Genomic DNA, 21,429 nt, shown 5'->3' with positions numbered 1-21,429 from the left:
TTAAGCAGTTGCTAATTTCAATCTTCTTTCTTTCTTTCTTTCTTTGTTTGTCTCTTTCTTTCTGTCTCATGCATAAGCTTCCTATCATAGGAACACACCTTATTGGGTAAATTAAAATTTGTACACGCATAGCTAAATAGTATTTTTTTAATTTTAAAAGGAGTTTAAGTCATAAATTTAAATTTAAGTTTGATTGGGTAGTCTGATTTCAGCTGAAATAACGATCTTTTATGAAATACGATAACATGGCATTATAATGTTATGAAATTAGGTGCACTAATATCGACACTCCTTGATTGAAATTTATCATTTATGATTTGTTTATCAAGTATGTTTTTTAGTAAACATTTTTTCTATGTTTATTTCAGAGTCCATTAGACATGTCCGAATATCTGGATAAGACATTTACAGTAGGTATTAAATAAATGAAATGAAAATTTAAAGTGTAATTATGTAGTCGAATTATACGGATAAACAAGATTTTTAATAAACAACATAGTTAGTTATAATAATGTATTAGACTGTCTAATCAGAGGTTTTCAGAACATGTTTTTTGTAAAGTTTTAACTAGTAAATTTTATATTGATTTTCTGCATTTTACATATTTCATTGAAAAATAATCTTAAAGATTCAAAGCAATATAGTATGAAACTCCAGAATATAAGTGCGCGGTTGCATTCGGCATAGTAATGGGCCCCATATATTTTTGTTCAAACATATTGTTTTTCTTAAATTGTTTAACATTTCACAGCGGTATTACATGTTACTTTATTCTTCCCTTAGTTTATTTATTTTGTATTTACATTGTATCATAGATCAAATTTATTTGTTCAGTGTATGTTCACTATTGTTAATATGTCTTTTGATTGAGTTAAGCCATTTTAATTGATATTTTACAGTGTGTCTTTCTATGTTGTGATGTTACCCTATTATTTCAGATAAGGGTGAAGGTTTAGTACCATTAAAATGTTTAAACCCGCTGCAATTGTTTGCACCTGTCCTAAGTCAGGAATCTTATGTTCAGTAGTTGTCGTTTGTTGATGTGGTTCATAAGTGTTTCTCGTTTCTCGTTTTTTATATAGATTAGACCGTTGGTTTTCCCGTTTGAATGGTTTTACACTAGTATTTTTTTGGGACCCTTTATAGCTTGCTGTTCGGTGTGAGCCAAGGCTCCGTGTTGGAGACCGTACTTTGACCTATAATGGTTTACTTTTATAAATTTTGACTAGGATGGAGAGTTGTCTCATTGGCACTCATACCACACCTTCTTATATCTATGAAATGTAATACTCTTATTGAAAATGTTGGGAATTATAAACTGTGATCAGCTCCTTGGTCGGGTTGTTGTCTCTTTGACACATTCCCCGTTTCCATTCTCAATTCTATTATGTTTTCTGTGTTTTTCTATACATTTAAATGTATGATTTAAATTGAATATGGATTCATTTACAGCCTTCAGCCCCGTTACAGAATTCTCCTTACATGCTAACAGAACTCTCTGTTCAATATTTAATTGTAGGCATTTAGTGGTTCTGGAAATAGATTAGATGGAAAAAAGATTGGTCTGAATGCTGCATCAGAAGTTAAAAAGGCAGTTCCACATAAAAGGTTAGAAAAACCTTATGTTATTGAAATCAATTTATTAAATACAGAGATGTAGCGCCTCTTTACATATCATCTCATTTATCATTCCAAGACTCCCATTTAAGGCCGAGGCGCTAGCAGATTGTCTTAAATAGTTTGAGGGATGATAGCTTGAATAACATGGAAAAAGCCGTGTCTTAAAGTGTTCATTATACCCCTGATTGTAGGTTCCAGGTAAGCAAAACACCGGTCTGTTATCCTATATAGTAGTTTGAATGTGATAAAATACCAATATGTAAATGAATATCCTTGTGCCATTTAATTTTATTTGAAATTGTAACTTTTTCATGTAGATAGAAACCAAACTGATATTGAAAATGAGGGAAATAATGGAAAATTTAATGATTCTTCCAAATCTTCAATCAATCACTCAGAATATTGATTATAAGTGGAAATGTCCTTTATCATTGGATTTTTGTTTGAAACCTTATCCATATATAACTGGTTTACACAAATGTGTATTTCTTGTACATTTTCTGTTTAAAATGTTTGTCTTACTGTTATTTAATTTATATATGACGTCATTTTCGTTTGAGACAATTGAACACTTTTTTGTAATTTTTAGGTTAAGTTTATTTTGTTTTCACATCCTTTTTTATCATAAATCCAAAATATACCTGAACATTTCAAAAAATGTTTATTAATTGAAAATATCATATAACCAGAAGTGGGACTCGTTAAGGGATGACAATAGGCCCCTAATAATGTATAATCAGCAAGGGTTGCACAGTTGATTTATTTGTGTATATTGTATTCAATTTAACAAGGAGACAGATTAACTTAAGCACTTGTTTCTGAATCTTATTTGTGAATGTAAATATATATTGTAATTCGTATAATTCACAATAAAATATTGTTTACACTAAGGGTTGCACAAAGAGCACTCACATTATGTTCATATGGGCTGCTTACTTTCTGCCTTATTGATACAACATGTAGCATATTTTCTTGAAGTATGTGATAATTATAGATTTTAAGATGAGTGCAATACCAATGATGTTGTATTTTTCACAATAGTTAGAAAAATGCAAACATTTATTAATTTACTATAACTCAAATGAATAGCATGTTAGAATGGAAGCCAAAATCTTTGAAAAAAAAAATATTTGAGAACCTTAGAGAAGAATATGAGAAAATATTAAAATGGATTTTAAACCTAAAAAACTATTAATAAAAGATCAGGGTTCCAAAGTCCCCGGCTGATTCACATATTTTTTTCTATCAAGGGCAATTACTCTGAATACTATAATTTTTATGTTCTTTTAAACATTTTCATAAATATAAGTAATAAGTTATAAAGACATGCAATCATTTACAATGACATTTTCCATATAATTTCTATTTCTCAGCGGGGATCACTCCTATAGAAATAGTTGTCCAATACCCTGATGATCTAAATATTGTATATAAAAACTATTTCCTGTTTATGAACTAGATTGTTCTATTTGATATATGTTGTGTGTAAAGTGTATGTTAATTATCAAACATGCTTCCTTTTTTATTGAATGCATTATTCTTTTGTAGTATATTTCTACTTTGATTTGGACAAGTTTTACCTCGATTAAGCTTAGTGTTTTATAAAATGTTACAACATTATTCAATATAATGTCATGTTTACAAAATTCAAATGCGTCTCAAAAGATATTCTTGTAACTGAAACATGATTTCCTTAATATTCAAATTTACCTAAGAAATCCTAAATGTTGGAAAAAGCAGTATAAACCCCAAAATTTAAAGGATTGTCAATATCAGAAAAGCTATTGATGCTTTTTTAACTTACAATATTAAGGTTGTTGCATTCACATTAATCTTATTTGAATTTCAGAGGAATTCCAAACTATAAACATAAGAAAGGTACCATAACATTTATCAGAACTCGAAGGAATATCACAGATAAAAACGAGGTAAAGTGATTCACTTTAAATGCCTTATTGGTCTTCAGTTCTCATTGACGCATACATTTTACCTCACATATTTTTCTTTCATATCTTATACAATAATAGAAACTTAAAAATAAATTCGGAAGAAACAAAAACGTTTGGATTATAAATCTATGGAACGATCAAACCTAGAATACTCTCTTCAGTTTGGTCTCCTAACACCCCCAAAAAAAAAATAATATCGAAAACGTACAAAGACGGACAGCACGTTACGTCACCAACAGGTACCATAACACCAGTAGTGTCACTTCCATGATTGACCATCTTAAATGGAAGTCACTTGAAACTCGCAGAAACATCAATCGAGTAACAATGATGTACAAAATCACACACCAACTTATAGCAGTAGATCCAAACCTGTACCTTTCATCACAGCCAGTCAAAAACACAAAATTCACCAATTCACTACAATAGTAAACATTCAGCGCCAGAACAGATTACTTTAAGTACAGTCTTTTCCCATTCACAGTTGTACTCTGGAATTCACTTCCACAAAACATCATCAGCGTAAACTCTTTTGATCAGTTTAAAATACTGATCCAAATTCAGTATATTTAGATATCTACCCTGTTTGTTAACATATGTAAATGTGTTTATTTTTAATTTTTGCACAAAATTATTTTTGAAAATTGTTATCTTTTAATAAGTGTCTGTTTGCGATGCGCCGACGTATAGTCATCAATGTGCTGATGGATCGTCGTAAAATGTAGATGTAGATGAAATAAAGGTTATGGTTATACTTTAATGATTACTGTTAAAGTATTTGTGGTGCATGCAATTTCAGAGCTTCGTTAAAAAATGGCCTGAAACTATTAGTTAAGTGTATAATTGTTTAATTTGCGCAACTGCTGTAGATGCAATTTCTTGCATTGTTTAGGTTTATTTCTGATGATTTACGATTTAAAAAAGTTTCTCGAATGAATTTTAATTAATTACAAGGTTTCAATATCAAGCAACAAATAATACTGTATAGTAAGCTATAAAAGGCCGCATCATGACAAAATGTAAAATAATTCAAACGAGAAAACCAACAGCCTGATTTAAACGGTATATAAAAACAATAAACGAAAAAGAGTTACTGAAATATACAACTTATTGTATTTATATTTCTGTTTAACATACAAACCTGTATAAATATGCACATGATCCAAACCAACCAGTTCATTTTTTAAATGGGAATTTTCTTTTCTGCAGGAGGAGGAAAAAAAATTCGAAGCATTTTCAGGTCCAGGTCAAATGTTAGGAAAGAAAGAAAGAAAACGAAAGGTTTATTTTCATCTGAATGGGGACTGAGGAACTGGCCACGAGATGTACAGAGAATGTTTATTTATTTATTTTTGTTAGAAAGAACTATTGTATTTCTTTGACATATCTGTCTTACAATATACTGCACATGTACATACATACTTGATTAGAGGATTAAAAACAATAGGAATATATTTGCAGAAATAATCTGTATGTGTTTATTTGCAATATATTCGAGAAATACAAGATTAAAATCCAATGTTCAGTCTCTAGTGTGTTTGCAATAACATATCTGTGAATTAAGTAAATTTTAGATTAGTATTTAGTGTTGCAAAAATTTTCATTAAATGATTTCTAATTACAAAATCACATATTTTTTTTCCTGAAGTAGACATTACAATTATACATGGAACAAACCTTTCGGAAGGGTTGCTTATAATTGCTTACATCCACTTTATTTGAACTTTAATGGATAGTAGTGTCATTGGCAATCATACCACATCTCCTTATTTTAATCTTGTATTGTCCATAGTAAATCAGTGATAAGGAATCTTTAGTTAGTTGTTGTATGCCCTTTTGTTATCTAAAGTAATATATAATGCATGTTTGACCGAAAATGTGTAGAGTTTATATAACACAGAAATTTTTCAAGTTATGTTTGTCGATTTATTTTTAAACCCTCCCTCTTTTTCATTGTGTAGTTACATTTTAGTCAAGCCGGCGACTTCTGTCACAGGAGGCGAGACATAGGTATAGTGATACGGCAGACGCGGTGTTAACTAACTACTTAAAAGCTTAATATTTCAGAAGATATAATACCTGGATGCTTAATACTTTGTATATGCATGCCTTATGATATGAAGTTTCCGTCTGTCATATGTCCATTGTCCTTGACCTCATTTTCATGGTTCAGTGACTACTTTTGTAATGTTAATTTCTCTCTTATAATGAGTATAGGATAACTATATTTGGTATGTGCGTACCTTATAAGGTCCTCATTTTTCACTTGACCTAGACCTCATTTCATCGATCATTGAACAAGGTTATGTTCATTATCTCAGATACTATAGGCTATAGGTCTACTATATTTGGTGCATGGAAGGATTGTAAGGTTTACATGTCCAATTGGCAGGTGTCACCTGCGTTGATCTCATACACATGGTTCATTGGTAAAAGTTAAGTTAATGTGTTTGGTCTGTTTTTCTAATACTGTATGCAATATGTCAACTATATTTGATGTATGGAAATATTTTACGATGTACATGTCAGTATTGCAAGTTTTATTTGACCTTGACCTCATTTTTATGGTTCATTGCGCTATGTTTTGGTCTGTGTTGTTTCTTAAAAGCAATATGTCAACTATATTTGGTGTATGAAATGATTTTTAGGTGTATATGTCTGTCTGGCAGGTATCATCTGACCTTTACCTCATTTTCATGGTTCATTGTTCAACGTTAATTTTCCTGGTAAAGTTTGTTTCTAAGATACTATAAGCAATTAGTCATCTATATTTGATGCATGGAATGATGTTAAGGTGTACATGTCTGTCTAGCAGGGTTCATCTGACCTTGAACTCATGTTCATGGTTCATTGGTCAATATAAAGATTTCATGATTTGGTCTGTTTCTTGAAAACTATAAGCATAGGTCAATTATATTCGATGTATGGAATAATTGTAAAGTGTACATGTATTTCCAGTTTTGTTTATCTATACTTGACCTCATTTTCTTGGATCAAGTTTATGTTTATGTGATTCTTGTAGTAAAACTTTATATTTAGGATTATCAACATAAAATCAATGGTCAGCAAAGCAGGCGAGACATTTCAGCATGTGTACTCTTGTTATTTCCTAATCTGTTGCTTATCGACTCTTTATGTTCCATATCCAGGTATGGCAAAAAGAAAGTTGTTAAATATTGAGTACAAGAGAAGAGAGTATTGGTATGATAATATTCATTTTTAAGATCGTTCATTTTATGTCTAGTATTCTTTTAACACTCATTGCAATCAAAATCATATAAGTGTAAGCTAATTTTGTTTAAATGGTTAATTCAATTTTTAATCCTTGAAGATGTTGTGAAAGTATCAGATATTGATATTTAAATTTATCAGGTGGGACTTATCTGAAGCAAGCTGTTTCAATAAAGAACTAATGCTTTTACACATGTATTAACTAAATATATATTGTAAACTTCAAATTAGAATGACCATTTGCAATACGATTAGTTGAGATGCAATGTAAACATTTGAAAAATTGTTAAGTAGTTAAAAACGATTGCTAAATACTCTCTTTATTCCCAGATATTACTCATAATATATTTGATTGTCTATAGACACAATAGTTTCAGTCAGATAACTGATATACTAATTTATCAAACCTTATGAAATTTTAATATATATTTGCAGTTTCATTTATCCATCTACAATTTATATCCACAACTCTTACTAGAACAGTGATTGGATTTCAGTTTTTGTATTTTCTTAGAACCTTTTTTGCATTTTGGACCTCCTATTACACCCACCCTCAGAGTGGACTGTATACTGTATTGGCCTTGTCTTTCTGTCTGTTTGTCCTTCCACCAGTTCATAACTTTTGCTACATTTTACTAAGCTTTTGTATTAATGCATTATTATTTGATATTATATTGATGAGTTGTATACCATGTAAGCATTGTTTAGATCTGCCAGGCAGTCAATTCCTATTGGATAACATTTTGATTTCAATTTACCCACTGTACATGGAATTTTTCTTTATTTACCCGTATGAAATACATGACACGTACTTCAGCCGGACAAGAACCGTACTGAGAACCATTTAAACCATTCTTTAAATTGCTTATAGTGGATACCCCGGATGGACTATCAGCGAAATTAGCCGTAATCCGGCTCGAAATATTTAAATTGGCAGCAATCCAGTTTATAAAGGCCAGCTGGACTTTTATCAAAAGTACGTCTGAAAAAAAGCCAGCTTGCATTTCTGGCAAAAATATGAACTCTATAAAGTCCGGCTAAACTTTAAGAAGTCCAGCCGAACTCTATAAAGTCCAGCTGGGCTTTTAATAGATGATCTCAGTTTTTCTTCAGATGGATGATTCTTCTGATTTAATTTGCACCATCCCTTGTAATAATCTGAAAATGCAAAACAAAAGATGGCATTATGCATGTTATACTGGTTATTTCTTTTTTAGTCCCCTGCGCGTCCGTCCGTCCGTCCGGTCTTGTTAGCGCTCTCACATGTACAATTCTTGCCAGATTTTTATGAAGTTTATATTAGCAATGTCTTGGACGAGTTCCAAAATCAGTGCCTATCAAGTATTTTTTAAAAGAATTATGCCCCTTGGAAACATTAATTATATGGAAGATTGCATCGTTAGCGCTCTCATTTGTTCAATATTTGCTAGATTCTTATGAAACTTATATCATAGGTTTATATTATCAATGTCTTGGACGACACCGAAAATCAGTGCCGATTAATTTTTTTTAAAAGAGTTATGTCCCTTGGAAACATTGATTATATGGAAAATTGCATTGTTAGCGCTCTCATGTGGACAATTCTTGCAAGAATTTTATGAAACTTAAATCATAGGTTTATATTATCAATTTCTTGGACGACACCGAAAATCAGTGCCGATTAATAATTTTTAAAAGAGTTATGTCCCTGGGAAATAATAAGTATATGGAAAATTGCCATATGAGCGCTCTAATGTGTACAATTCTTGCCAGATTTTTATGAAATTTATATCTAATAGGTTTATATCAGCAATGTCCTTGACACTTTCGAAAATAAGTTTTGATCAAATTTTTTTAACGAGTTATGCCCCTTGAAATTATTTATAATGGAAATCACATTGCATTTGCGCTAAGGCCTTCATTTCTCTAAGATATTAATACAAAAAAAGTGCCTTTTTTAGTTATTGCCCTTCTAACTTGGATAGATAAGATATGTTCAACGTGGGTGACATTGGAACTCTGTTCTTTTATTTGTACTGACTAAATGGCTGAACCAAGAGATGGTTAAATAAGAAGCTAAATGCGAACTCCTAAAAATTTGTGGTTAGTCTAAATAATTTTAAATTGCATAAAATTAACAAAAGTTACCATCTGAAAATCACTTAAACTGTAATAAACGTCCAAAAAAAAGCAAATATAATAAAAAAAATCATTACTTAACTCAGAGGGAACAGAAAATATAACAACAAATTTATATGCAAGAGGTTTTTTTTTTTACATAAAAATCCAAAACAGGAAGTGACTGTGAGAAGACAGCCAAGATGAAGTTGCATGCAAATATATATCATGTAGGCTTTTTGTTTCTTTTTACTCTTCAAAAATGAGACTTGAGCTACTTATAATTGGCATTATTTCATTATTATTGTGAATAAAGAGCATATAATCAAAATAGTGGAATCAAATTTATTGTACATGTACTTACCAGAAATTTTCATGTAACCCAAAATACATGCAAACATCAATCTTCATAAATTGCCATTGATGCTAGTATATATGTATGCTGAAGGATCCATCTTCACTATTTAATGTGAAAAGAACTACTTCCAAACATTTGCTTTACATCCCATGTACATTTCTCATTTTGTTCATGAAAGAAGACATATTTTTTTCTTGGTGTCTGCCTGTTTATTTCAAATTCAAATCTCATCTTATTGCAATACATGAGGTTGTTTAAGGTGTTGTTTGAAATGTTCCCCTTGTGTCTACTAGCATTGCCTTAATCTTGAATATGTGGTATATTAAAAAAGAAAATCGATTATTGTTTAATTATGACATTTTCAATAAAAGTGATAGTAAATATGTAATTAGATATGTGTTCTCCTTCATATGACCTCAATCTCTCTGTAGATAGTACTTCCTGTCTACTACACAGACTGAGGTCAATTGAAATTAGATAGCACATTTCTACAAGACTGATTACTATTATCAAATCACTGTTATAGCTCAAGTTTCTAATTGATGTTAAAGAATGAATGATACTTTTGACATTTGTGTATTCATTTAGTTAAATAAAATATATACTAGAAAATGTTTAAATGTAATTGTGTTGAGTAACAGATGATGCTAGGTGGCTTTGTTTTATGAAAAACATAATTTTTCAACAATGTGTAATGGGTTGTAAAATTGAGAATTAGGATAGAATTCAATCAAAGTCACCAAAATTAAATTTCAACTTTCCATCAACAGTCTATGGAAAATCTGGGACATAATATATTATACTAGTCCCAGGAAAATTTTTCCATAATGAATTGAAAATCTTGGGAAAGGATCACATCTTTTTCTCTAAGTTTAAAGTCCTGCTCATTAATGACTGTAAAGCTTTCTAAGACAAACATCCTGCTTATCATTCTACACAAAGGATAATTTTCCTCAAAAGTCCAGCCGTGCTTATTCTCTTGTCAGTATTACAAAAAGTACGGTTGGACTTTTAACAAAATACCAGCTGGCAAATAACCAAAGGAAAAGAAATAGTACGTGTCCAGCTCATGCATGTCAGGCTGGACTTTACAAAGTCAGACGGAATCCAGTTGAAATCCTGTTGAATTTTTCATACGGGTATAACTCAGTTTATTAATGATGGAATGATAAGATATTTGGTCTGGAACTTTATGATTATAGTTGAACTGTGTAGGCAATTTTCAGATTTTCCAAACTGCAATTTTCTGTTGACAATACTGTAATTTTTCCTACAATTCTTTGAATGTCTAGTAACAAGGAGGGCATACTTTACAGGACATCCCGTGCAGTTCTTTTTTTTATGCTTTATTCCTAAATAATTTAATTTTGGATGTAACGCGTCTTCTGATTGGCTGACGTTGTTTTGTTTATCAGCTCATAGACATAATTTTGTCATGTGACCGTGATATCATCAACGTTTTTTCATGGTTTACTCCGGTTTAAAATGGGATTTAGAATTAAATTATAAGAAATGACTGTAATATTTTTTCTGTCTATTCGATATAACATAAAAAATGTGGTGCACACTATAAAATAACTCGCTACGCGGGTTTTTCAGTGTGCACCACATTTTTGATGTATTTCTTCATAGACAGAAAAAATATTACAGTCATTCCTTAATGATTTAATATATTTCGAGTAGTTGAAAATGGACGATACTGAAAGTTGATCTGTGAACCAAAAAAATTAGATCATGGTCAGCTTATTCTTAAGACCAAATATAGTTGACCTATTTCTCTTCATACTTGGAAATATTGGTCATGTCATAACAAGAGTGCACACACTGAAATATCTCCCCTGCTTTACTGATCATGATTGAATTAATACTCGTAAACCAATTCAAATCTGAAATGGTCATTTTGATCTTAACAGCTCTTACATTACCAAACAATAAACTATTACGTCTTGTTCAGATTTTCAGTCATATCCACTTCGGTAAATTCAGTACTGTTCAGATATTTCGCTTGCAGTCAATAAGATCTATTCAGTCTATGTTCAGACTACTCAGTAGCTGTTATTTACCTGCAAACATCAACGTCATACTGAATTGTCTGAAATGCTACTGAAAAGAACTGAATTGACTACAAGCGAACTGTTTGAACAGTACTGAATTTATAATATAAGTCAGTAAATTGACTGAACAGCTGAACATGACTGAGTAATTTATGGTTCAGACTTTTCAAAGATAAAGAAAAAAAAAACCAACATATTAGACTAAAACTTATTTACTAGTGATGATCATTTCATTAACCAAATATAGTTAACCTATTCAATACGTTACAATGCCATGGAATGCAATGCAATGGCAATGCAATGTCAATGGCAATGCAATGCAATGCAATGCAATGCAATACAATACAATACAATACTAGTACAGTACAATATGTGTTTATTCCAATTAAGTTCCCTCAGGGGGCAGCAATGACAAAAAAATACAAACAATACAGTACAAGAATACAATGTATAATACCGGTGTGATAATTACAAAAACAATATCAGAAGATTTTAAATGTTGAGTTCTCTGGTAAAAAGATGTTTGCGGCAGTGTGACCCAAGGGGAGACAACCATTTTGGAAAATTGATTGCTAAGCTGAGGAGACATCAGGAGATAGTGCTTAAGAATCATATGCATTTGAATCTCCCCGTGTCTAAACCAGGAAAGCCAACAAGAATTAGGGGTCATATATATGATTGCTTAAAACTAGCCAAGCAAGCAGTTAAAAGATTTTAATACTGATTTGTCCTCACAGGTCATTAACCAAAAGAACTTTTCTGGAGGATTCATGTTATCAAACTTATTACATGACTGAGATATATTTGTAAACAAATTTTGTCGGTAGATTTGGTGCAAAGTAGAATAAAGTGTATTTTATCCTCTACCTCAACCGATTCACACCGCCCGCAAAGTCTAAGGTGTGGAGGGATACCCTTGTATCTGCCAGTTTCTATTTTTAAACGATCCTTTAAGAGAGGCGAAGGATACCAAAGTGAACTCATAAGTCGAAAATAAACTGACAACGCAATGGCTAAAAAAGAAAAAGACAAACAGACAAACAACAGTACACAAAACAACATAGAAAACCAAAAACTGGGGTGATCTCATGTGCTCCGGAAGGGTAAGCAGAATCTGCTCCACATGTGGCACCAGTGGTGTTACTCGTGTAAGTACAAAAACGGTGATATGTCTAATTCGGTAGGTCTCGTCGAGGGAATAGACGAGATTGTATTCATGACAATTGGAACATATCCGTCGTCATCTGTGAAACAGATATTCCATAACGGTCAACCAACTTGTGATGGCGTCCGTAAAATTTACGAAGGGATTTACTAAGTTTCGTTAAGACTCCTATGCTCAAAATTACTGACAAGAGATAAATAATTTTCAAATCAAAAATTTAACTTAAAGTTTGTGTAAGTACGTGGCTTTTTAGTTTGCTTCTTGAGATTTTTTTTTTGTCAATCCCTGCAATATATATTGGTAATACACGTTGAAATGATCCATACCAAGATGCTTACCCTTGGTTATATAATTTATTTGCTTTGTTCATCTATTACTTACAGTACATGCATTTGAGAAACAAACTTAACCCAAAAAAAAAACAACAACTATATTTTGAAAAATGAACCATAAAAATGAAGTCAAAGTCAGATGAACTCTGTCAGACAGAAATGTACACCTTGCAATCATTCCATACACCATTTACAGTTTCTTATTTCTTATAGTTTCTGAGAAACAGACCTTTCAATGAAAACATAATGCTCATTTTTAACCATGAAATTGAGGTTAAGGTCAGACAAACCTGCCAGACAGACATGTACACTTTCCATAAACCAAATCTAGTTGATCATTGCTTATAGTACCTCAGAAACAGATCTCACCATGAAAACTTAAAATTGACCAAAATGAACCATGAAAATGAGGTCAAGGTTAAATGAAACCTGTCAGACTGACATGTACAACATGTAATCATTCCATACACTAAATTAGTTTACGTATTGCTTATAGTATCTGAGAAACAAACATAACCATGAAAACATAACATTGACCAATAAACCATGAAAATGAGGTCAGGTCAGATAAAATTTGCCAGACAGACATGTACACCTTACAATTATCCAAACATTAAATATAGTTGACCTTCTTCTTATGGTAGCTGAGATAAGGCCTTGACCATGAAAACTCAACCTTGATCACTGATCCATGAAATGTGAAGGCCTGCCTAAACCTTGTCTGAAGGATATGAACCGTGAAAATGAGATTTAGTGATTTGACCCTAAGAGATGTCTGGAAAAAATCAGGCATTTGAACCCAACCAAGCTGAAGAATGGTAAAAATGTTCAGTCTATTTTTCTATTTTAATTCAAGCTTGAGATGTGAACATTCACCAAACTGTCAAGAGTTTTTTTTACCCTATAATACCTCATTGTGTTTATGAACTACCTCTGCATGCATTAAGGATAATAGTTTAAAATACCTACGGCCATACCATTAACATAGTGGCCTTCAAATGACTCCCACCCACCTGATTTTGGCTACTTTTCACAGTTTTCGATTTTTGATTCCAAGAAGGGCAATTAAGGTTGTCATATCTTCATAACAACACATCTGGAAAGAGTTTATGGACCATAAATTGAACAATGAGCTGTCAACACAGTTCAGCTGGGCAGTTCTTGATAAGTATGATGGGTCATATGGGCTATCAAAGAATATTAATTACAATCACGATTACATGCAGAATTGGGGGCGAAGGGGTTAAGGGCAATGAACATAAGACAGTCAGAAATTGCTTTACATAAGGCAAATGTATACAAGACGAGAAATTAACTATTGTTAATCAATGAACAATGAAATGATGTCAGTCATAAAACTCTGAGACAGTGATATGCACACCTTCCAATAATTGATTAGACCAAATATAGATTATCTAGATTATGCCTACCTTAAACTATTCCAGTAACACAGGTTTGTCTGTACTCCGAGAACATTTTTAGCCTTTCCACAACACCTTACCTACGAAACATAAAAGTAAGGCCAAGATCAGATGACCACTTAGGTGGACATGTTTACTTTACAATTGTTCTTTAGACAAAAGATAGTTTAATTATTACTTACAGAAAGAAAAAGAAAACATACCTTATTAAGAAATCTTAATGATCAAAGAAACCATGAAATTCAGCAAAGGTCAAGCGAACACTTTCTGATGGACATATTAACCTTTCAAGGACTCTACATATAAAATATGAACTGTTACCCTTATGTTCTAATTTAATAAAATTGAGAATGGAAATAGGGAATATGTCAAAAAGACAACAACCCGACCAAAGAGCAGACAACAGCCGAAGGCCACCAATGGGTCTTCAATGCAGCGAGAAAATCCCGCACCCGGAGGTGACCCTCAGCTGGCCCCTAAATAAAATTGTGTGCTAGTTCAGTGAAAATGGACGTCACACTAAACTCCAAAACATATAAATGAACTAAAATTAAAAAACATACTAGACTAACAAAGGCCAGACGCTCCTGGGTTAAACATGTTTTGAGAGATCTCAAACCTCCCCCTATATCTCTAGCCAATGTATGATAAAGAAACACATAGCAATACGCACAGTAAAACTCAATTTAAAAGAAGTCCGATTCAGATGTCAGAATAGGAAACAAAAGAAACTAAGCAAAATGACAATGATACATAAATGAACAAAGGACTACTAGCAGTTACTGACATGCCAGCTCCAGACCTAAATTAAACTAATTGAAAGATTATGTCTTCATCATATGAAAATCAAGTACAATCCCTCCCGTTGGGGGTTTAGTATCATACCATCATAAAATATATAAGAAGAAAATAACCCGTATCATGCCAACAACTGGTTTTAGAATAAATGTGTTTATTTTCGATGCAAAGATTTTAAGCCAAGCTAGCCATTTTTGTAGATTGACAGGAACAAAAAAAAAATTTATACTATATATCCTACATGTTTGATTACTTGGTTCAGGAGTTACATCAGAGATGATTTTTTTTAAATATTTTGTTACAGAACTCTAACACCAATGAAGACAGAAACTTTATTAATTTTTATATTATGTGTATAAATAACATAGGAAGAGATATATGTGCCCACAGTTTCATGACTTCAGGAATGAGAATAATGATAATACCACATCTTTTACTAACTATCTTCATAACACTGGTGCAAAGATAAACAGTATGGCCACCGTTTGTCATAATATCCAAAATTAATAAGCTAATTTTACTTTCTGTAGATATTTATAATTACCTGCCAGAAATAAAACTCAGTTAAAATCAAGTACAAATGTATTGAAATTTTATTATTGATAACCATTGTCCAGCAACAATTAATAAACATTGTATAAAACATCAACAATATTTCTTAACAGGTATGAAATAGAAATATCACATTCCTCTCAAAATCTCCATTGTAGAATTTAAGCACCAGTTAACCAAATGCATAGCCAAAACATGAGATAAATATAGTATATTTCTTTTCACTTGATAATAAAAATTTGCAAATGTAATGTGTAATTCAATGTATTACTTTGCAAAAGTAATTGTAATTTAATGCATTACGTTGATAAATGCATGTAATTGTAATATTAATTTAATGCATGGTTTTGTCAAAGTAATTGTAATAAAATGTATTACATTGCAATGTAATTCGCCCCATGCCTGAAATATACTAAGGTTTTAAATTAGTAGAGGTCTATTATCAACATATAACTTTTTTATACATTGTGGCACTGTCAATTAGTACAATATCTAATATTAATGTCAATATAACATTATTATGGCACAAAATTTATATAGAATAATGGCATTTCTGTTTTTGATACTGACTTAATTAGCATAAAATTAATATCAAACCAGCCTGCTCTGGAACTGATAAAGTCGGTATAAGAAAAAATATATCAATATTCCTTTTATCTGCAGTTTGTATCAACAATATGTTTCTTGGTTAAGAAATAACATGAAGCAGTTTAAAGATCAAAAGGGAAAGTATACAAATTGCAGATAAAACTGTTTATTGCTTCCCCATAATTTAAAACATAATATACATAAATACAACAAATCTAATTTAATTAGTTTATAGCACTTGGTAAGAACTAAAATCCATAACATTGCATAACAACATGATTCTGAACACGGGAGCTTTGGAAGAATGTGAAATAGATATCTGCTAACATACATGAACAGTTTTAGCATAATAATACTTACAACTGGTGGTATCATTTTTATATACATTTTTATTTACATCATCTGATTAATTTAAATTAAAATCAGATTTACATATTTACAATAGGCATGGTAAAAATATTCTGTTAAGTGTATAATTTTCACTTGATTTGTAATTCCATCAAAAGAAAGTAAACTAGATGAAGAGATAAAGGAGTAGGTTTGATAAGGCCCCAATATGAGCCCCTATTTCTACCTAAATTTTTTAATAAGGATCCAGTTATCATTACCTTAATGAATCAAAGCTTAAACAAAGACTAGACAGGAAATAATTCTCTTTGTAGAAAATTTACATCCCAAGAAAGACACTTGCAATTTGCATTAAATTTTATATGCTGAGAAGCAGAATTCATCAAAAGTACATCAAATGCAAAGAAACAAAATATTTTCCTGAAGTTAAAAAATTTACAAGAAAATAGTTTAATATCTGCAAGCATAAAAATGTGAACAACTGTGAAAATCCTGAATAACAGAAAGAATCAACATTGATATCTATATTTGGTGGACATTTAGTGAACATAAAAAAACAAGTGCATTATTTTTTAACATTTTGCTGCTGATCTGAGCTGCCTAAATAGATTTCTAATGGGATATTTCTTAATGAAAAAATAAATACAATAATAATTGATACTGATACAAGTTTGATTAGTTCAGCTATGCTCAACTTTCTGCATTGTTCTGTGCTATTACATGAATATTTCTACTTGTTTCATAGTCATAATTAAAGGTATTTCTTATGTACATGAAATGGGTAAAGTACTGGCTTTTGCTTTTATGAGTGAGATTAAAAAATCCACCAAAGTGGTGATTACTGATTTGTAAAGGTAATTACAAAATAGGACAACAACATGGCTAATGCAGTCCCTCTATTTAAATATTCTATTTCAAAAATAAAAAATTTTAAAACGATAATTACAGTTCATCTTGTTTTAAAAACAGAACTTTTAAAAATCTACATGTAATATTCTAAAATAATGTTTTTTTTAAATAATCTAATAAATATAAATGTATCATATAAATAATAATAAATTAAAGCATGAAAAACAACTGCAATGGTAATTATACAATTCTCTTTTAAAAGCAAACTAAGTCAAAATATCTTAAATCCAGGTGGGAGCTAGTATTAAGAACATAAGTCAGTGTTACAAGTTAAGTCAATTTTCAAACATAAAATTTCAAATTGATGCCATAAAAATCTTCCCATAGATATACTGTTATTCAAATTTTACTGCAACTGAAACTTATCACCGGAAAATGATACAAAATTAAAATCATTTTCTTTTTTGTGCAAACAGTTTCAGACCATCAATCTAGGCATTTTGAAGAAAAAAGAAATTTGCAAATAGTGTTGAATTAGAAAAAACTGTAATGTATTAATTTTGGAGCATCCAAATTCTAGTTTTGATGGTCAAACAAAGTATGAGAGTATTTACTTTTGAAGGTACATGTATAAAAACATTATTGCATAGTTTTTTTGGATTAATGCTTTGAAAGATAGTATGTTAATAACATGTAAAAACACTGTGAAAATTAAAGTGACTAAAACAATTGTTCTATAAGAAAAAAAAATCAATTGTTCTATAAGGTAAAAAACATAAAAACGCTAAGAGGTATACATGTATTTGTAAATCTAAAAAGATGAAACATGATTTAAAAGTATTGTTAAATTCACCACATGATCCTTAAAGGGGCATTAGCTGCCAACATCTTGTTCACTAATTCAATCCAAATTCTTATATTTTATTTATTACATACTAAAATGTTCATCCAAATTACAGAAAGTCCAAAAGAAACAAATTAACAGTGTATGGACTTGTGATAATGTATCAGCAATTCATGCATATTTTAGACTAGACACTATCTTACTATCCATCGAGATCACCTCTGAAGACTGTCGATGATCATTTAACCCAATGTAAACATAAATAAAAATATAAAAGACATACAAGCACATGCAATCATATAATGACAATTTTTCTAGGTCTGTTTGATTTCATGTTAAAAGATAAAAATTTATGTAAAATATCGCTAAAAGAAGGATTTTTTGCAGGCCAGATCAGTCAACCAAACTATTTTCCTGGTGGCTCTCTTGTATCACTATTATATGTTGACATTCTTTTCTTATTAATAAAGGGGCCTCGGTGGCCGAATGGTCTAAGTAGTTACTACTGTAATCACTAGCCAGTCAACACTGAGGTTGTGAGTGCGAACCCCGCTCGTGCGGGTGCACTCGACTCCAATCTCAATTGACTAGGATTGTCAGTTTTCCTATCGAAGGTCGGTGGTTTTCTCCGGGCACTCCGGCTTCCTCCACCAATAAAAACTGACCGCCACAAAATAGCCCAAAAGCGGTGCTTAAAAGTGGCGTTAAAACACCAAAAATCAAAATCAAATCTTATTAATGAATGAATAAACTTATAACTGCATGCTGAACATATGCACAGCCTTCTCGCCTAAGTTTAAATTAAAGGTTGTATGAAAACGCATTCAAATTAGATTGAATTATTGACTTGAATGCCAATAATATATCAGCCGTTTGTTAGCTTACTTTGACAAAATTGAACCTAACTTACTATTATTAGCAAAATACTAAATGTTTGAAACAAAAACAAAATCATAATTTAATTTTTTTGTTTAATTCGTAGCTACTGCCCCTTTAAATAATACTTTGAAACTTCAACACAAGATGAAGAAAATAATAAATAATAATTACCCCCCTCTCAAAAAAAGGTCAAAACTGATTATGTAAAGATACTGTAGATAAGTACAATGTAATAGTAATATAAACTCGCTCCTAAACAGGAGAAATACTCGGCAAGCCTTGATTTTCGTCCTGTTTTAAAAACTCGTACAAATAAATTTTATCTTTTAAGACAATGTACATATATTGTATATATACAGTATATATATTAGGTCTAACTTAATAAGTATATTAGAAACTGGCCTCAGCACAAAACTAAATGAGTGAACATTTGTAGTGGGGCACATGAATTACTAAAATGAGATCAAAGCTAGGTGACCCATTGAGACAAAAATGTTTGATTACTTTGTGGTCCCCTTTAAATATTAGAATGCATGACCTATATACTATAATACCACAAAGGTATCCCTAGAAGCTCGAAATATTTTTTTACCCTTAACAGATTTATTTTAAAATTGTTTTTTCTCCAAATATAATGTGTATAGGAAAGATGACAATGTTGCTTTAAAAGTTGACAGGAACATTAGACATATGTCAGGCAATACCAATAGTAAATACTGGCAATGTGTTACATAGAAAGTTAAAATATAAAGTTTGATCAAAATCTGTCTATTTAGTAACCTTATTATGTCCAATCTTAATCTACCCTAATGGAAGAAAACAACATATTGGAATGAGAGATTCAATGAATGAGTCTTTCTTGTCTAACTGTAGATTTTTAAAGCTTAATTAAAGTCATTGCAAATATAATGAAAACAATTTTTGCTATCTTTCAGAGAAAATCAAACACTTTTCAACAACTCAATTGTTTTATATATATCTTAGCATTAGAAATATCCATACATATATATATAATGTAATTATTAAAATGTATAATGAAACATCTACAGTTAAACGCAAAAGGCATAATTGCTGCCAATATAAGTAGGAATGGTCATACAGAGGTACTGGTAAATAGCTGCCATTTCTTTATGAGTTACGTCTCTGCTATTTAACCTGTAAGATAAATTAATAAAAGAAAACCTGCAAATTTTCAATTCATTTCCCATATAATTTTGCATTGCATTGCATTGTATCTGAGCACTATCATTCTCAACTGTTTTTTGTGTTGTCATTTATACAAATCTGAAGTTAAATGTTTTTGGTCCCACAACCCAAAGGAACTATTCTCAATTAAAGCTTCTCCTTTTTTATGCATTCCTTTATAGTATTGTACTGCTTAAAAATGGATCAGTTGCACAGAAAGTTTCTAATAAGCAATAGAAATTATCTATAATAAACATATAAATATATGGAAAGATCAAATGTAAATAAAAGAAGAATGTGTCCATGGGACACAGATGCCCCCGCTTGTAAATATGCAATAGTCAATGTACTAATTCAAACTTTTGAGCGTGGAAACGAAATGTTTGTTCAATACATACAACCGCTAGGAAGAGTACAGAAGAAGAAGTTTTTTTCAGTTACAAAAAGGCGTGATAGAGTATGCAAAACAGTAAATTTGGCAATTTTCCATTTATGAAGATAATAACACAAGAACGGTGAAAAGACAACACCCAAATTTGAACTTGATCTGTGTTTGGTGGTAATAAGTGTTGTGTATAAGTTTGATTGAGGCAAAGTAAAGTTAGTGTTGAAACGGCACATTCCTTTTTTTTTCATTAATAAAGGGACATAACTCAAGAACGTTGAAAGTGACGCCACACAAATTCGAACTTAATTTGTGTTTGGTTGTAATTCCTATGCATTAATTGTGAATAGGTTTCAGAACATTTGGTTAAGACAAAGTAAAGTTATAGTGTGGAAACGGCAAATTCAACAAAGAACTTGATCTGTGTTTGGTGTTAATATGTACAAGTTTCATAACATTTGGCTGAGGCAAATTAAAGTTAGCGAACAGAAACCAATTTCGAGACATTAAGATGGACATATAAATAGAGTCTAGCAGTTTCTAGACCTGCTTTCAGCCTTTGGGGACGCAGGTAAAAATAATATTCTTTTGATGATTTGGCCAAAAACAAAGCTTTGCGACTCCAACCTGATATCAGAAATAAATGTTGACTTCATATAAGGTGGAAATGCCAAATTAAATATTTTAAGGACTTCCTATTATCATTTCTTGTTCCTTGGTTTAAGAGTCCTATTTTGGAATGTAGTTAAATTGACATTATTGTTTTTGAAGCGC

General features: G+C 31.1%; 1 protein-coding gene across 20 annotated transcripts in view; it reads left to right on the top strand.

Annotated features, from left to right (window-relative positions):
- Positions 1-21,429, top strand: part of LOC127711442 (ubiquitin recognition factor in ER-associated degradation protein 1-like) — a 410,122-nt gene that overhangs the window by 262,430 nt on the left and 126,263 nt on the right. For 11 of the 20 annotated variants that reach the window (XM_052217499.1, XM_052217497.1, XM_052217498.1 and 8 more), the window contains 4 exons: positions 369-410; positions 1,520-1,608; positions 3,470-3,548; positions 4,779-5,023. The exons of 3 other annotated variants lie outside the window; for them this stretch is intronic. In XM_052217499.1, coding sequence (XP_052073459.1) covers positions 369-410; positions 1,520-1,608; positions 3,470-3,548; positions 4,779-4,877 — 309 coding nt within the window. In that variant the 3' untranslated portion in view covers positions 4,878-5,023. Of the gene's footprint in view, positions 1-368; positions 411-1,519; positions 1,609-3,469; positions 3,549-4,778; positions 5,024-21,429 lie in introns of those variants that run through there. 6 more of the 20 variants (XR_007986703.1, XR_007986702.1, XM_052217506.1 and 3 more) reach the window with 5 other exon arrangements.

This window comes from Mytilus californianus, unplaced genomic scaffold (assembly GCF_021869535.1).
Source record: "Mytilus californianus isolate M0D057914Y unplaced genomic scaffold, xbMytCali1.0.p SCAF_8, whole genome shotgun sequence".
NCBI lineage: Eukaryota > Metazoa > Mollusca > Bivalvia > Mytilida > Mytilidae > Mytilus > Mytilus californianus.
The sequence above is the reverse complement of the archived record's forward strand: the minus strand, read 5'-3'. Positions and strand labels throughout refer to the sequence as shown.